At 32.7% G+C, this 19,715-nt stretch overlaps 1 protein-coding gene and 1 long non-coding RNA gene across 3 annotated transcripts; one reads left to right on the forward strand and one right to left on the reverse strand.

Moving 5' to 3' along the window:
• The first annotated feature begins 1,648 nt into the window (after positions 1-1,648).
• Positions 1,649-4,413, forward strand: LOC116130698. Of its 2 annotated transcripts, none has more exons than XR_004128103.1 (4): positions 1,649-2,168; positions 2,768-2,867; positions 3,464-3,563; positions 3,981-4,413. It is a non-coding gene; the product is annotated as an uncharacterized LOC116130698 (long non-coding RNA). The 2 variants fall into 2 exon arrangements; XR_004128102.1 differs by having other exon boundaries at positions 1,652-2,168; positions 3,517-3,563.
• Positions 4,414-14,369: 9,956 nt separating this feature from the next.
• On the reverse strand, positions 14,370-18,434 carry LOC116130696 (AUGMIN subunit 7-like; the record flags this gene model as incomplete). Its single annotated transcript, XM_031416421.1, has 6 exons — positions 14,370-14,879; positions 15,494-15,592; positions 16,155-16,262; positions 16,877-16,967; positions 18,035-18,160; positions 18,334-18,434. Coding segments are annotated over 6 exons (723 nt in total), but the record flags the coding sequence as incomplete, so codon positions are not given.
• Between the last annotated feature and the right edge of the window lie 1,281 nt (positions 18,435-19,715).

Raw genomic sequence — 19,715 nt, forward strand, 5'->3', positions numbered from 1 at the left:
TAGAAATACATAAAGTAAAATACATTTATATCAACAAAAGTAGACGAGCCCAAAATTTTCTTTTATTATATATAAACATTCTTATTACCAAATAAGATATCATTTTACAAAAAGTAATCAAAAACAGTGGACAGTGTAGCTATTGCTCCTCGCTTGCCGACACCAATCCAACCGTGTCCTCACCTAGATCCTATAAACACAAAGAAAAACAACGGGGTGAGCAAAAAAATAATGCTCAGCAAGTAAATCCTCTACTCCTCTATCCCCGTAACTCTTTCTCTTAATTCTTTCCTTACACACTTCTCGTCTCATTTATTTTCTCTTTCTGTTTCTCTTTCACACAGCTCTCTTTTATTAATTTTCTATTGTAAGTCACAACCTCATCTTACCGGAGGTACAACCGGGTGGAGTTCACAAAGCACCAACCTGCTTTTCGTGACTCTACTCATTCTCTCTTCATTCTTTCTCACTTGAATGTCCCAGTCTCATCTTACCAGAGGCACGGCCGGGAAGAGTTCACAAAGCACCAACCCGCTCTTTGTATTTTTCTCATTCTCTCTACTCTTAGAGTAGTTCATTCACAAAGTTCTATACTCTTTCTCAAGCTACTTCTCAATGCACAATTAATGTATAAGGATGGTTCATGCTTAAAATTTCTTAGTTAATGCACTTATGAAATGCACAAATGCAATGTTGCATCAAGATAGTCATTCTGCACAGGTCACACTCAAGAAGGCATAACTTGAGTTATACATATTGGATTGCTACAGTTTTAGTCTTGTTTTAAAGCTTAGAGACAGGGATACAACTTTTATGTTTCGGTCTCAACCTAGTTCAATATGTAAGATGCCCAAAAATCACTCAGAATGTCACGACTGTNGTATTTATAGTTTATTGACTTATTTTGTTTGTTTATGTGTAATTGTGTATTAGTGATTTTGTATTTGTTTATTTTGGTTGGTATTTGTAGTTTTGTATTATATGTTATTGTTTGTTTATGTGTTATTTATTTATTTTGGTTCATATTTGTTTATATTCTTAATTGAATTGAATTTAGAGTAGTTGATTTAGGGGGTGTAAATGTAAAAAATTTAAAACTGCAGGAATTTTGGGGGTGTAATTGTTATAATTGAAAACTATTAGGGGTGAAAGAAACTAAAATCTGGAGAGAGAAAAAACAGGTCCACCCGTACCCGTATAGGGTAGGGCACGGGTCCAAAATATTGGACCCGTATAAGGCCCGTACCCGTTTGACCCGTACCCATTGACCCGGCCCACCCACCCGTTTTGCCAGGTCTAATTTTAGGGGACGAAAGTGTAATTTCGTCACAAAATGATTAGCACTCAATTTTTGCCCCACGCCAACAATGCCATTTGAAGGGAAGGATGAAATAGTATGGAGGAAAATCATTCTTGGACGAAATTTATTATTTTTGGACGAAAAGTTTTTTAGCTAAAAACCTTCATTTCCTGGGACGAAATCTTTTATCTCTAATTGTGCAAAATTTGGAAAACTTATTAGGGACAAAATATAATTTTATTCTTGATCGTAAAAATATATTTTTAGGGACAAAATATATTATTTTTGGACAAAACATTTTGTAGCTAAAAACATTTTTCTTGGACGAATTGTTTTGTCTCCAAAAACCTAATACCCATTAACCCAAAATTTTCGTCCCAAAATGTCCCAAAGTTTTCGTCCCCCGAAACCTAATATCCATTAACCCGAAATTTTTGCCCCAAAATGTCTTCTTCTCTCAATTGAGATTTTCGCAATCTTCACTCAAATTTCCTCCAAAACCGATGGCTAGATCCCTCTTTCTCTCTCTAAACAAATCCATCTCCACCCCCGCCACAAGCGTCACCTCCTTCCCCTCAGCCCATCGTCTCACCTTGTATCTCTCCGTGCTCAATCCAACCAAACCGACCTCTCGGACCTTTCCACTTCTTCTGACTCCACCATCGACCCTTTGCACTCGACTTCATTATCGATGCAATGTATTGTTTTAATTAGCTGTTTGCTTACTCATTTGCTCAAGTTCTTTAGAATTTTGATGTGTTATATTTTGTATTTTTTAATGTTTCGAATGGGTTAACTGTTTTGTATGCTTGTATTGTTGGTTGTGCTACTTGGAATTGGTACCCAGATGGATTTCATATCACCTACTGTAAGTACTCGCTACTCCGTGTTTATCCACTGGCTTGTAATTATATAATCATCTTCAATTCCTAAAATTACTTGGGGCTTTGTGACTTTTATCATGTTATAATTTGTAAATAGGATAGTATGATGTTGAATAAACATTTAGTAGTATATCTGGCTTGAAATACAGATTTTTTAATGTTTTATGCTGTGTCATGAGTATTTTGAAACTCAAAGTAGGCATTGTCGCTTGAAATGATGAAAGTTTCAGAGTGATAACTTCTTTCACATAACATTTATGACATTTAGAAATTCATTCTAAATCCAACTTCACGGCTCAAGGTGATTATTGTTGTCAATAGTATTTTCAATTTAGGATTTTGACTTTTAATTCTTTCATTTCAACTTCACGACTCAAGAAGCTCTCTACAATGCTGATTGTTGTCAAACACTGATTTTGGTGGGAGAAAAGCTTTGGTTCTGTGGAGTTGTTGCATTTTGGTTATTTTTTGGATTTTATGTTGGAAAAAAGTAGACGAATTTCTGAAAATGCTATTAAAGATGAGGAGTTCCCTTTGTTTTTCTGCATAACATAGGATAACTGATCCATCTTTTACTTTGCAGGGGCTCTGGTAAATGTTTTAGGAGCTATTGCTTTGGGCGCACCTATGGGCATTCAGTATGTGAAGTAACGGTGGATAAAAAATTGTGCCTTGTTTTTTGGGTAAACAAATTTGTGCCTTTTACTGTTATTATGGAAAAAGGTCAAAATGTGTCCACTCACAGTTCCTTAAACAACACCTTTCTTCACTGTCAGCTAGACAAAGCCCCTACATTTTCAAGTGGCTTTCTTGTTTCCTTTTAAAACTTTCTGAATTTTGCTTTTCTCCCAAAACAAAAAGGAAAACTTCAATATAATCGATAAAGTTGGGTGGGGAATTCATTTAAAAAATTTTACCTATCCAAATCTCAACTGTGACCTTCTTTTCAAAATTTGGAGATAGAATGTACCCAGATAATTTTGGATTAAATGTATTTAACAGTAAATAACTTGTAATTGTTTATTGGTTTTAATCAAATTAAGTTATTTTACAAAATGTGCATTGATCATGTGTCTTTCTTATTTTGATCATGTCTCTTTCTTATTGGATATAGGTACACGACGAATACCTTTGATTAATCTCTTATAATGTCACTGCTCACTCTTATGTACATGACTTCTTTCAGTTTTTCCTGCTATACTATAACTAAGAAATTGTAGTTGGAAGTCTGTTGAATTATACCTCACGTCCTGTATATAATGCCACACATACATTGCAGATATAAAATGTCATAAATGTTATGTGAAAGAAGTTTTCGTTCAATTTCTTTAGGTGGTTGGAATACAGCTGAATCCTCAGTTTATGGGCATTGATCTCAGGTATGTAATCCCTCTTCAACTTTCTGGGAAACTTTTCTTGTTCATGTGCTTGACAATATATTGGAAGCAGTAATGACCATTATTTATTTTGATTTCTGTTGTTGTATATTCTTGAAATTGGCAGGCTCTACTGCAATTAATTATTGCCCTTACAATCAAAACTCTTCTTCTGTCTTCTTCTGAGTTTTGGTTGTGTTGATCAGTCTGAGTAATGGCATCGTTGACATAAATGTGTCTAATATACATGGTAAATTTTATATAGAACACTCGGTTAACAGTGGGTAATTGAACGGACGGTAAAATGGAGGAAAAATTATTGTGAATGATGTTATTTTTCAAAGGCATTCAGAAAGCTATTTCTGGTTAGATATCTTATAAAGAAATTTTTTTGATAATTATGTCACTTTTTTTGTGCAGATGAGTGTGGCAGGAGCCAGAAAAGCTGGTCAAAGTCAATATGGGTGGTTGAAGGAAGCATTGGATAGATTAGTAGAGCAACTAACGTCGCAACGACAACAACTTGATGAGGAATAACTGGTAAATCATTCTTTGAAGCTAATCAAGAAAATCTGAATTGTAAATAAAATGTTGTTGAAGACAAAGAGATTGCATTTAGGGCGGATAAACTTGAGCTCGAAGTAGTAGGGATGGAAGCAAACAAGAAACTATGACAGCATTGAAGATTTTGGGCTATAGGAAAGAACAAAGATGTTTGCAATTTTGTTTCTTGTTTCACTCTTTTGGGATTGGAATCCTGAAACTTACTTAGAAGATTCTGTGGTAGTGGGTAAGTAGGAATTGTAATGTTGACAGTTTTTGTTAATAAAGAAGTGCAATTTGATTTGGGAAACTAAGCTTTTGTTGCTTTGTTTGTTTATATAGTGAAGTGAAAATGAATCTGGGTATTATCATGAAGGAAAATTAGTAGGGTTGATTCATAAATTGGGACTACGGTTAATCATCATATTATCAACCCAATCAAGGAGAAAATTTTTCGTCCCCAATTCATCATACCATGAGGGACGAAATTTTTCGTCCCCAATTCACTACAACATCGGGGACTAAAATTTTTGTCCCCAATTCATCATAAAATTAAGGACGAAAGTTTTTGTCCCCAATGATTGATCCAGTTAGGGACGAAATTGTTTCGTCCCTAATTGTGCTTTTTTTTGGGGACGAAACAGTCTCATTTGGGACGAATAATTATTCTTTTGTGGACAAAAAATTTCGTCACAAAATAAATAATTTTTAACGACGAAACCGTATTTCGCCCCCAATGGCATGGCTTTGGGACGAAAGCGAAACCGTATTTCGTGGGCATTATCCTTTGGCGACGCGGCTTTGGGGACGATTTGGTCTGTCGTCCCACATTACTTTTTAGGACGAATTTTGCACTTTATGTGATGAAAATTTTCGTCCCTAAATGTTAAATTTCTTGTAGTGGCTATAATATAGAAATATATAAATGATTGCTATGATATACAAATATGTATAATGGCCACCATATGTGATCATAAGGTTCTCACAATTAAGATTTAAAACATTGAATTCCTTTTTCACGATTCAACCATTTTAAGGACATATATCTATATATATACAAATATATAAATGAATGCTATGACATAGAATTTATGTCTTTATTGATATTCAATATAATATTACAAGAGTCTAATATTATTGGCTCTAGTATACCTAACCTAACAAAATACCCTTGAACTTGAAAAAAAAAATTACCCAAGATTGGTGGCCGAATCTGGCCATCACCTCTAGTCATTGTCACCAGAACGGTGCATGATCAGTCAAATCTAGCCTACATGCATCACTCTAGCCGTTTCCAGCTAGATTTATGGCTTCTAGTCGTCGTCAACAAATAACGACCAAATCATGGTTGTTAATAGCCAGAGCCGATTGTACGCAGTTCTGGCCACTATTGTTGCGACCGCAGTGGTGGTCGGCAGTGGCTTGGGGTGGGTAGGAGTGATTTTGTTAGAAATTAAACTTTTATGTGACTGAAGTGTTTAGCAAAATCTCAAATGTAGGGGGTTAAAAATGATTCAAAAAAATAGTATATTAATATTTAAAAAGGAGGGTAATTTAGTAATATATATAACATACCCACCAATTTATTTCTCCCAACCAAACATATCAATATAACATACCCACCAATTTATTCCAACCTAATCAACACATTTCCATAAACATTCTCAGTAATTTTCAAGGTAATCTATCTTTCTATTAATATAACATTCTCAATAATACAACAGTTCTTAAGCCAAACACACTCTTAAAGTTGACTGACAAATTGGTAGTTTGTAATTTAAAAAAAAAAAAAAGGTATTTTTGAATATACCTTATTCAAGGAAACAATAGCATAATTCTGCCACTTCCATTTTTTTTTTTTTCCCTTTCCCATGCGTCTCCTATTTCTCCTCCCCCTCTTCTTTTTCCTCCCTTGCTTGCAAGGAAATGCCTCAATGGGCTTCCCGGAGCCGAACTAGGCCTCTACTAGTTGTTTAAAGGCCAAATTTGGCTTTTATAAATGCCCATAGAACCGAATCTAACTTTTTCAGGTATCGAGAAGCCAAATTTGACCTCAGCAGCATCGAGCTTGATCTCACCTATTAACATGTGTGGAAACTATATTTGACCTCTATCCAACCACAAAGGGTCTAGATCTGGCCTTGACAATTGTCGAGTGGCCTTGTTTAGCCTTTATCAATGTTGCCAATAAGGCTTCCAAGCCATTCAAGTGGCTGCAAAGCCTTTAGTGGCCTCAAGCGGCTGCCATGAGGCACCCTATGCCTCTACTGGATGTTGCAAGCAGGGGCGGATCCAGCCCCTTTAGGCTTACCCTTAGATTTAAAAAAAAAAAATTGCTTATATAAGCCCATAAAAAATTGTTATTAATATATATATATATCAACTTATCTAGGCATACTCTCAGACTTTTAAAAAATGAGAACTATATATATATATATCCAAGCCCACTAAAAACTTGTTATTAATATATATATTTCGAGCTTATATTATATTAAAAGTTTAAAACTCTTTTCATAACTTTATCTGCTTTTTATGATTCTACCCCAAAATTTTTTACTCTCTCATTCTTTCCTTCTCTTTCTTAAGCTATTCGCTCTTAAAATTTTTGAAGATTGAAATTGTTGAAGCTTTCATTATTCAAGGTGTCACAATTAGCTCCGTTTTTTATTTTATCAGTTTTAAGTATGTGTATTGCTCATTTCAATTTAGTTTATTTTAGGGTTGAATCATACTTTTTTTTAGATATTTTTTATTCTAATTTGATGAAAAAATACATGGATCTTGTGAGTTTGTTTTGTGTCTCATAAGGTTTGTTGTTCTCCAAATTAAACCTTAACTAATTTTACTGGACGTTTATTCTTCCACATTTACCCACCACTTCCTACATTTCAAAGTCACCGTTTAACTACTCAAAATTATTAAGAAATTTGAGTTATTATTATGTTTATACCAAAAAATTCTTCATTTTTTATTCATTCATATTAAAAGTCAACAACGTGGACTTGATTTAAGTTTTAGTCAACTTTAATTTAGGCTAGGTTGATCAAAATCATGAAAATTTTATTATAATCTTTGGAAGCCAAAAAAAAAAAAAAAAAAAAAAAAAAAGAGAAATAAGAAATTTGTGTGGAATATTTTTAGTGGACTGTGGTTGTTGTAAACTCTTTGATATATGAATTTAAGGATCGTTATTTCCCGTCGTTTTTTGCTCTCTCCACATTGAAGAGGTTTTTCCACGTAAATTGTTTTGTGTTTCCTGTGAATTTAATTTTATTTTCAAAACATTTGCTCAAGCTTTTATTTTTCATAGTTTTTATTAAGTATGAAAGTATTGTGTTATACATTCTTTCATTTCAGGTTCTTGAATTGTATTATTTATTTCAGGTTTGATGATTTTTTTAAAGTTTTTACTAGTTGTTTGACAGACAATGATGGAGCCGCAGAGGCCCCTTCAGGCAAAAAAATCCTAGGTCCCTCACTAGTCGCAAGGCCAAACTACAACATAATTTATACATAATTCCAATTGGATAATCTTAATGTGCACCTTTTTCATAATTTATTACATAATTCCAATATTATAAAAATATGGATAATCTATGTGTACCCTGAAATCACATGGCAAAAGGTCAAATTTTTAACAACATCAATATAATTTGTTCACAAAAAATAGAAAAACACATTTCTCAGTACATTTTATAACCCGAATTAGTATTTTTATTACCTTGATATATATTCTTTGGAATGTAAATAAGAAAAAAGCATAATAAATTTTACGCTGAAAACATTTGAATATTAATTTATTAAGTGTTTGTTGTGGCTGATTTAGTTGCGTTTGGCCATCTATTTTTATCATATCCTACTCTACTATCCTATCCAAAATGAAAAATAACATTTGTTTTAATATTCTCAAAATCAAATCATATTATATTCAACTCAAAACATTAATAATTATCTTTCTTATAAAAGTTTCAAATTATAAAACACCACCCACCCACCCAGCCTATCACCAGCTAGCAGTCACCGCTGCTGGAATGGCGCACGATCGACTAGATCTAGCCGGTCATGTGCCGATCTCCATTTTCTTGCCAAATCTATGACCAATGATATGGTCGTTGACGGCCAAAATGTCTAGCCGGTCATGCGCCGATCTGGCCATTTTCCTATCAGATCTACGACCAATGATATGGTCGTTGATGACAAAAATCTAGTCGCGTTTAGCCATCAACGAAGGTTAAGATTTGGTCGGAAAATGCCAGATTGGCGCATGACTGGCCAGATCCAACCGTTTTGCGCTATTCCGGCAACTTTCGACCCCACGTTCTAACGCGGTGGTGGCTGTTGGCAATTAATGGGTGGGGTGAGGGTGTTTTTATAATTTATAAACTTTTATTGTAGATGATGTTTAGTCTAAATTAACAAATATAGGGTGTTAAAAAGTAATCTAAATATTTAGAAAATGTTTCCAAACTACTAAAACACATGCTCATAATCCTATCCTAAAAATGTATGTAGAATAGAATTTGACAAATGCTTTAAAAAAAGTATCCAAAAGGAGCCTTAATTTTTTAGTTTTCATTTTAATCCTTGTAATACGTGTAGAAAAAATTGTTGTTAATCCTTGATTGTTCTCTCTTTATGCAAAGGATGGCACTATAAGACAATTAAAATTAAAATTGAGATTCTTTTCTCACATTAATTTTATTTCAATCTACATCAATTCTTGTCCTATGACCATAAAGAATTCATGTGCTATGAGGCACCAAATGTCTATTCTCTCAAAATTAGGACTGGACGATTTATCCAAACTCTTTAATCTTTTCACCACAATATTTGCAATTTCACAGTCAAGACCGGGCTTAACTCAGTCAAGGCCTACTACAATATTTGACCAGTCTAACCAGTCGGTCAAACTAGTGACGTCATACTGACATCAGCTGATGTCAAAAATAAAAAATTTGAATTTATTAAATATATAAACCCTAAAGAAGTTATCAAGTTATCAACGCCACCAATTTTTCTTCTCCGTTGTGAACGCCACTCCCCCACAATTGCAGCCGCTGCCATTAGTAAAAAAAACATAACTCATCTCAACTGCGAAGGACATCAAAAGTCCAAACCCACATAATGAAAGGGAACCTCTCTCGTCTCAAGTCAATCAACTCCTCTTTTCTTCCTCTCCAACTCTTCTTTTCTTAAATCGCCATCACTTTCCCTCCTCTTCACAAGCCCTCACTTTCTTCAATTATATCAAATCCAACTCAATTACACAACGAAACACCCAAATGCTCTATTTCACCTTTCAAGCCATTTCGAGCTCGCCAATTGTGAACCGGATTAAATCTTTCTTTCCTTTTCAAATTAGTGTTTGGATAGCAAGAAAGTATTTTCTTGGCTATGCTGGAAAGTGAAGTGAATGCTTAGGGTTTTGTTTGTTTTGAATTGATTTGTTCAAACTCAAAGATGGATAAAGGAGGAGAATGAGATTTTGTTTTAGCCTTTTCGGGATGTTGACTTTGAATGTGTAGTGGACCGGTTTTCCATCTGATCCAGTTGGACCGACAGTTTGACACTATTTCATCGATCCAACAACGGTCCAAAACGGTTCAATAAACATAACCATGTTTTAAACATTATTAAATGGGAGTGATGTAATATTCTCTCTAGCTAGTGATTTTTTGAGAAATATATGACAAAATCTACTAAATAACTTTTGTAAACATATATACATATATGTATATAATGTAAAATCCGAAAGTTTTAATTTTAATTCATATAAATATATACACAAAATAACTATTATACTTTAATAAGTACAAAATATTATTGGACAGTGCTGCTCAACTCCTTTGCTTACTGACGTCCCACCTGATCGTATATCATCTAGTACCTGTAAAACAGTAAAATAACGGAATAAGCACTAATTGCTCAGTAAGTAAACCAAACTGCACTACTATTTTTCCTCTGTTATTTATATTCTAAATTTCTTTTTCTCACTTTAATATTTTCTGATATTCTGATTTGCTACTTACCAACATGCAAAGACAATTAATAAAACTGTACATCGTCGAGCACATAAGAAATGCTAAATATTGCAAATAGCATAATACATATGCAGAATAATAAACTTTTTCTGAGAAATGAACTTTCTTTTCTTTTCTGTTTTCTATCTCTTATGTTGTATCTCTTTCTTTTCTTTTCTTTTCTTTTCTGTTTTCTATTTTTGTTTCTCTTTCTTTTCTTTTCTGTTTTCTATTCTGATTTGCCGATCGGACTAGGTTGAGGCATGGATTTGGAACCCTAGCCATGTGAGTGTATTATGAAATTCTTTCTGGGTACAGTCCTCATCCACATGCATTACTGACGGACTATACTAATTCCGTTCTGCTATTCTGAGGTCACTCACTGATGGTGGCGTGCATGTAAGAATTTTCTGCTGGGTACAGTCTTCATCCACATGCACTGTTGACGGACTGTACAAATATTGTTTTTCTATGCTAAGGCCGCTCACTGATGGCGGCATGCATGTGATAATTTTTTGCATTTCTGTCACTCACAGGTTCCCTATCGCAACAACCTTCTAACATAACGTGCTGTAAAAAGAGAATAGAAAGAGATTCTATATATTTTTCTAAATAAATTTCTAAGCTATGGAAATTCTACACTTGCATGCTTTAGTAAATGAGAAAATATACATATGTACATGTTCGCTTATAAAGAATCTATAAGCCATTTTCTTTTCTTTCTTTTTCTGATTCTTTGCTAACATTTTCTTTAATATTTTCATTTACCAAATCAATGTTATATATATAAATAAATTATATGCACAATATATGCATGATCAAGCCCATTCTCTCTCATTTCCAAGTTCACATACACAAACTTGAGAATTCATTATGACATATTGATATGTCATGACATATTATACCATTCTCTACTATCAACAATGTCATATCAAAGTAACACTTTAACATGCAATTCTTTTCTAACACTTTCATGTGCTATTCAAGAAGTAGTAAAGGTTCAACTAACTAGAACCAAACACTAAGGGTCATCTCTCTATGGAACTAACATGACCAAGTAATATTCTAAATTTTTGGCATAACAAAATGCATTATTGAATACTAAAATTTACACTTAGTGAAGCCCAACATAATCTTTCTACTTCAATTCTTGCCTTTCTTTAACCATTTCTTCAATAGGGTTTGGCCAACTCATGCATGCATTTTCTTTTTGAATTTTCATCAAACAATTCATATGCACATGCAACTACTAAGTTGGCTACACTTCCACATCTCTCTAAATCCACCAAAATTTAAGCAAAAACTCACTAGTTATAGCATCAAACCTGGCTGTTTTCAACAATCCTCAACACTTCAAAATTCCATCACTAATTTTTCTATAATTCCACCAATTCATCACATACTCAAGCATTACTTCTCATGGTTGGAAATTACACATCATTCAACATAAAAAATAGCCAACAATTCTCACATACAATCACATACAAACATGCAAGAATCATTCCACACAAGTCTTGCTCAAATTAAGGCTAAAATTGGGTTTACTTACCTTGAATGTGTGATATAACCTCCTTTTGCTAAAAGTTTCTTCCTCTTGGACGTAAATCATATAAAAACCATAAGAATTTAAAACTTTAAAGTTTAATCACACTCCTTATGCTAGAATATTACCTTTGGATACTTTAGGATTGAAAAGCTATAAGAATTTAAGCCAAATCCTATGATTTCCCTTTGGAATTTAGTGAAGAAATTTTAGAGAAAAAAAGGTGAGGGTGGCATGTACAAGGCTGAAAATAGGTTAGGGTTTCTTCTAATGAAACCTTATATATAATAATATATGCATGTATTCCCATTTTACCCTTGCATTTTCTATGAAATCTCATCTATATCTTTTAGTCAATTACCAAAATACCCTCATTTCTATTATCTTCTTCACATTATTTTGCTTCCTTTCACTCTCCATTTTTTCATCTACTTATGAGTAAAAATATCATTTTACCCATAATGAAGTTTTAAGGGGTTTTCTTCACATTTGTCTAAGGTAACTTCAAAGAAATCTAACTAAGGGTATTAGGGCATAAATAAATTACGTACCTTACTGTGGGTGTTACAAGTGAGGAGTGAAACCCGATCGAACTGGACAAGCCGACCAGTCCGTGTTTCAGATCATTGATATTTTGTTTAGAATATTTCTTTCCAAATATAGTAAAACCTCTCTATAGTGATACTTTATATAGAAATAAATTCTACACAGTCATAAAAAATTCTAGTCCCAATTTGGGATAGTTATAAATAAGAATAAACTACACATTGTTATAGGTTATAATTTTTTTAATTACCGCCTTAAGAAAAGTTGTCTCTACATAGTAATAATTATATGTATATTACAAAAAAAAAAAAAAATATGTTAAGTTACATTAAAGATTTAAGATGAAATAAAATATTTATCTAAAGTTGTTTGGGACAATGATTTATGTTTTAGAATTGTTACCATATCTTTTACCTTGCGAATACGTAATAGCTCGCCAACATGGACATCTTTTTATTGAAGCTAAAATATTTTTAGCTTCTCAAGCATGTTTAAAGCTTCATGGCATGAAACTTTTTGAATTTTCGTACTATCATCTTCAAGATTATTTCATTTATCTTCTTGTCTAATTGTAGCAATGATTTCTTCTTTAATTAAAACATACACGATTTGTCACTTATTTGGATCAATGATTTCTTCTTTAATTAAAACATACACGATTTGTCACTTATTTGGATGATCAAAGAAGACATTAATATCCATTCGATTAAGATGATTATCCATTCGCTTAAAATGATGAAATTATCAAATCTGATCCCTCAATTCTGCAATGACTCTTATATTCTCCTCATCCACTTCATTTGTAACTTGCAATTCACTGAAATTGGGGGTCCTAATTTTGTAGTGCTTAAAAGCATTGACAATTGTTTGTGGCTTCACATCAATTGACCATGCATTAAGTGCATTTACAATTTTATCAATGACACTTATCTTTGCTGATTCCAAGATACAATCTTCTATTCGTTTCAAAAGTAGACAATTATAGCACTGAATTGAAATCATAATACTACTAAAATATGAATTGAAATTATAATACTATACTACTAAAACATGAATTATAAAATAAAAAATCAATACAATAATTTTTGTAATTACACCTCTATTAAATTATAACTTCTTTATAGTAATAAAATTAGTTAGTCTCACCATTATAACTATAGAAAAGTTTTACTGTATAGTCTATCCATGGAAACAACTTGCAATGTCGTCAAAATGTCAAATCTTGCCAATAAGCAAACTTTACACCGCTTAAGCAATATTCTGATATAATAAACAAAATTAAACAAATTTTAATAAAAAATTATTAATGATATAAATACTTATTTACTTTTAATAATAAAATTTTGTTTAATATTTATTTATAATTACCAAATATTAATAAATCCCAATTATTAATTATTAATAAATACAATTAATTAATTATAAATAATAGATAATAACAATTTGAAATTACCTAAAACCATGCAACGGTAAGAGGAAGAAAGCTTTAAACAGGGCGTACAAAAATGAGACCTATGAGACCCTGAGCTCAGCTCCATGGATCTCGAATTTGCGGTTAGCATAGCACTATTAGAAATTTAGTGCATGTTAGAAATAGTACTGCTTCCTTCCACGCAAGTTATAAGGATATTTGTACTGTCCTGCCTTTTCAATACCAGTTCACCGAAAACATACACCCCTTGGAATCAAAATACCCAGTACAATCTTCGGAGCTCAAATTTAAACCCAAAAACATAAAAAAAATCTCAGCGCTCAATACCATAGTTTTTACCTTAAATTAGTAAGGAAATAGAGTGAGACATTGTGAAAATGCAGAGCCTCAAGGTTTTATCAGTCATGAGTGATTTCCTCAAGAAAATACCACTTCCGTATAAACCTTACATGTAGCAAAGCAGTCATGAAAAAATCATAAAAACAAAACTCTTAGCAAAACTAAGAATTCAGACCAGTAATAAGCATCAACGGAGAGACAAATCTGCAGCAAGCATAGTAACACTATTGAACGAGAAAAGTTATTCAAAAGTTTATCCCTTCTAGTTCGATAATATACTAGAGTTTTGAGGGTTTCATACCAAGCTAGTTTCCAACATGGATCATACATTATCATGTCACCTACTAATGAGTTCTAATGTAATTAACTGGACTAAAAGTCAGTGACATAAGGACAATGGACTAATCATGTAAACCTTATCGTATTCAATCGTAACTAGAGCAATATTAGCGTATAAAAGTCATGAAATTCATATCTACAAATTACACACCACCATGATACAGATACAAAACACCATACTATAACTAAAAATGTGGCCTCTAAGACTCATCATTTCCTCAGAGTGGAATTTAATTAACAATCAATTAAGCGATTAAAGAAATCAAAAAGCTAAGATGGCTTTGGAAAATATAACTGGAAAACATATCAAAAAAAAGAAGTAGAGGAGGTGACAGTCTTCCCTATCTTTTAAAAATATTTCATAAAGTCACCTTTTCACCTTGCTCACGCGCAATTGAGGCCGAAAGAATTCCAAGATCATGGTTTAAAAATGTTAAGGCAGATTCACACTCTGAAATAATTCTTGTGACTGAAGAGGGCTCGCCAGCAATTGTTTCAGACGATCCAACACCAAGGGCTGCATATGAGTCCCTAAGATTTCTCAAGTTACCTAAGAACTGCAATAAAAGGATTTCTAATTACAAATTAATAGTCAAGCTAATCCCAAAATAAAATAAGACACATCTGTTTAGTCTATAACATAGATCAAAACTAGAATAATGACAAACATAATATGAACAAAACATTGTTTGGATACACTTTATCTATTCTGTTATCATAACAACCGGTGATTGTCCAATATTTTAAGAACAAAATGTGCCATAATGCATCAGTTTTTTGCAATTACATCATAATGAAGAAACTAGCCAATCGTTCAATTTCTTTCCACCCACAAAACTAAACCAAAATGAAAATTCGTGTAACATGTGTTACGTGTAAAAGGGTCTATAAAGAGTTAGCATACACAACATCATGCAAAACTAAGTTAGCAGTACTAAGGAAAATTGAAGTCATAAATCAGCAATCAGATTCCCAATAACTATTGTATATAATCAGTGGCAAATCTAGCCAAGATATAGCTTACTAATTAAAGGCATAATGCACTGTCATCGTGTCTATAGCTAGGCTGTTAAAAGTGATAAATGACTTTCCTTTCAGTGAAGAACCACCTGATATCTGCTACATGAGATGATTAAAGGAAGAGACAACAAGAAGAACAATCACTGTTTACCTTTAAAAGCATCTTGTATGCCTCTAACAAGCGATTGGCAGCAGGCCCAAACCCATGAAGCTGTGGTACCTCCATCATGTGAGTCCAGGGGCGAATTTCCTACAAAGAGCATGATATCATTACTCAAGAAACTACATAAACAAAGAGTCCAGCTCAAAAGTTGTTCATAACAGATATTACAATTAACTTTAGGTTGATCATCAATTTCAATTCCAATTCCAATCATGTTATTGAAATTGCAGAGTAGGTCAAAACAGAGAAAAATTTTAGGGCAAGCATATTTTTTGTACTACATGGAAATTTCAAAAATGAAATAAAATTTTCTATTTGGTCACTGAGTTTTAAAAAAAATGCAACCTAGTAATATCAATTCTTCAATTTATATTAAATTTTCATAATTCAAGAATACGGATTTTGTTATCTTTTGCAAAGCATGAAATGAATTTGGGGAATTTACAAATAATAAAAGAGGACAAAAAGAAAAAATTAAAGAATAAAGGTTAATATATACCATAACATATCCAATTTCATAACAATAAAAGCCTTTTTTTGTTACAAATGGAAAATTCCTTCAATTTAACCATTGCATTCAAGTAGATATAACAAGGATGGTAGCAAAGTAACCCAAAGCAAATCAAGTAAAAGCAAGAGAGGAGCAAACCTTGGTGTAAATTGTATTAAATGATCTTGCGGTTTCAAGAAAAGATTCCAGATTAGCCCGAAGTTGGGATTCCACCTCTGCATACTCCTCATCTGGATTGTAAGCATGCTGACAGAAAGTAACACAAGGACATATACTATCAAACAGCATAAGAAAAAACAAGAAGAGACAAAATGGAAGTTTGGGAAATATTCACTGGCAAAAAAAAATAAAATTTGAAAATAAACCATTTCGTGATGAAATGGTGAAATTTTAGAATGAGTCCGAATAAGAGCATTATGTCGTCAATCCACAAGAAGTAATAATTAGAATATCAATTACCATGACCTAAATATACTTCAGGTAAGATTTGAACAGATCCCAAGATTTTGGCACTAGAAAATGCTTGAACATCATATATATCACTTTACAGGATTAGAATCACATAGAAGAAAGAGCTCCACCCATCAAAACTAATGACCTAGGCAACCTACAAGTGGGAGAAGAAAAAAGCTAAACCAAGTTTCACCTCACAGCAACGCTAAATTCAAGCAAGTAAATTAAGTGACTTAAAGCTTCCATCATATTAATTGTCATTATTATTTATGCTTACTGTGGTCTCAAAGCATACATAGGAAAAGTTGATGCCAGAGACAACCCATGGGAAGCTGATCAGTCTAGAGTAGTCTAGTGAACAATGGACAAGACAGACAAAAATAAATAGCTAAGGAACAGGGATAAACCTTAGATGCCAAATCTGTGACCTTCTGTTGAAGATTCGAGAGTATCTTTGATTGTTCTGAAAGCTTTGTCTCCAGCTCAGAAACATCTGGTCTACAAATGAATTTTGAATGATGGAACAGAATGTTACTAAATCTAGTAATAAAAGTAACCATACTGACACTAACACAAAATATACAGGGGTTATCATAAACAGGATTGTATTTGTCTTTCATAAAACTTATCACACATTTAGCAAAGGACTGAGTCTGAATCTTAAACAGGGAGAAGTCTAAAAGGAGGAGAAGGTTTTTGCCAGTCCACACAATCATATGGTAATTATGACAAACCCCGAGAGACATTTGCAAATTCTGAAAAACAAAAAACCAAAATCATTATAAACTTACTTCCTATTAGTATTGGACATATTACAACATACCTATTACAACTTAATATGGTCCTTTTCTAAGAATTGGGATATTCATCCAGAAGGATACTCTATACACCCAGTTTTTCATTGTACCTCATTTAAATTTAGATTTATACACCCTTTCATATTCAAATATAATCACATCTTCTGCTCCTTCCATTAGAAAAGAGAACTAAACTTACTTTTCTCCAATTCTCTACACCTTATTTCTTAATGATAAAGTGCTATTATGACAGTAGACAAAGATTTTGTTATACAAAGAATTTAAATTCTTTTGGTATGAAGGGGAAATATCACCCATACCATACTAAAAAATAAGCAAAAAGAAGTGCAGCGCGAATATGTATTATTTTGCTCAACTTAAGTTGTATGTAAAAAAGAGTTACACTCTCTAGCATTCCAGTTTCTATTGAACTGGACATATATCAGAGGGTTGCTAATGAAGTGATGTACTAATGAAAATTAATGTTGTGACATGTAGTAGTGAAGACTAGTGGTAGATTAGTCTAACGTTTTGCAATGACACATAACTTTGGCAAACATCAGAAGAAATCAAACACACACAAAAAGACATTGCTTGTACTTAAAATAATTTTAATTAGCAAAGACACGTACATATGATGAATCAAGCATTCAAATAAGCTAGGCTTCAAAAATTCAATGGAAAAAACTCTTAACCCCCTAACATCTTGTAACAATCAAATTAGAGAAAAAGATGTAAACATAGCGGATAAAGAAACAAAGTTCTTACAATGGATATATTGACTGAATCTGCACATCTGCAGGGAACAACTTGCATTCTTCTGAGAAAATAAGAGCTTGTTTCTCTGCAATAGAGTCTATTAGTTGTATGTCCTTTGCTACTTGCTCATCAATGCTGCAGAAGTATACAAAATAAATATCAGGAACGCTGCTAAACGAGAAGAAAAAAAAAAAAAAAAAAAGAACATGAACATCCAATACACAAGTGGAAATAATAAATTTAGTTATACATGTCTTCCATGAAAGCAAATATAATTTCTCAACTAATTTAAAGTCAGTCATATCAACCTCCAATCAGGATTATCAGCATAGATGCTCGCCTCCACAAGATCAACTATAAGTTGAAGCATTTCAGTTCGATCTTCATAACTTCCACGCCCCTGAAATGTAAAATGTTATTCACTTATTAAACTTTTAGTAAACACACATGCTCCCTCAAACATTAGTCAAGTGCAGATCATAGATGCAAAAATTCAAACTTATGATTGGCATGTCTTGGACCTCCCACACTACGTAATAGGGAGCTGTAGGAGACCAATTATGTTCAATATATGTACTCAAATCACATGACAGATATTAACAATCAGAAAAACAAAAAAATAATGCATAAAATATAATGATGCAACTGAAGGTACAATTTACATTATTTACATGTATGTGTTGTGTTCTGTCAAATTCACACTGTGAATGAAATGTGTAAGGTCGAGAAGTAGCCCCCATTTTAAAACTTTATAAACACAAGAAAGGTCAAGAGAATTCTGGGTAGTTTGAAAAAAAATAAAAAAAAAACTAACTCATTTCTAGTACTCCTCTATGCTACGAGAAAGAAGATAAAAACAAACCCAAACAATCATCTTTTTTTATTTTTATTTTTTATTAAACTTTCTTGCTCTCAATATATTCTCAACTTCTATGGAAACAAAATTCATAATGTTCATGCTAAGAACAGTATAAAACTGCAACTAGTAATATCAATTCTTCAATTTATATAAATTGTCAAATTCAAGAATACGGATTTTGTATCTTTGCAAAGCATGAAATGAATTTGGGGAATTACAAATAAAAAGAGGACAAAAAGAAAAAATTAAAAAATAAAGGTTATATATACCCATAACATATCCAATTTCATAACAATAAAAGCCTTTTTTTGTTCCAAAGGAAAATTCCTTCAATTAACCATTGCATTCAAGTAGATATAACAAGGATGGTAGCAAAGTAACCCAAAGCAAATCAAGTAAAAGCAAGAAAGGAGGAGCAAACCTTGGTGTAAATTGTATTAAATGATCTTGCGGTTTCAAGAAAAGATTCCAGATTAGCCCGAAGTTGGGATTCCACCTCTGCATATCCTCATCTGGTTGTAAGCATGCTGACAGAAAGTACCACAGGACATACTATCAAAACAGCATAAGAAAAAAACAAGAAGAGACAAAATGGAAGTTTGGGAAATATTCACTGGCAAAAAAAAATAAATTTGAAAAATAAACCATTTCGTGATGAAATGGGTGAAATTTTAGAATGAGTCCGAATAAGAGCATTTGTCGTCAATCCACAAGAAGTAATAATTAGAATATCAATTACATGACCTAAAGTTACTTCAGGTAAGATTGAATAGAGCCAAGGAATATCCATGGAAACAACTTGCAATGTCGTCAAAATGTCAAATCTTGCCA

The sequence above is a fragment of the Pistacia vera genome, unplaced genomic scaffold (assembly GCF_008641045.1).
Source record: "Pistacia vera cultivar Batoury unplaced genomic scaffold, PisVer_v2 Contig223, whole genome shotgun sequence".
In the NCBI taxonomy this organism is placed as follows: Eukaryota; Viridiplantae; Streptophyta; class Magnoliopsida; order Sapindales; family Anacardiaceae; genus Pistacia; species Pistacia vera.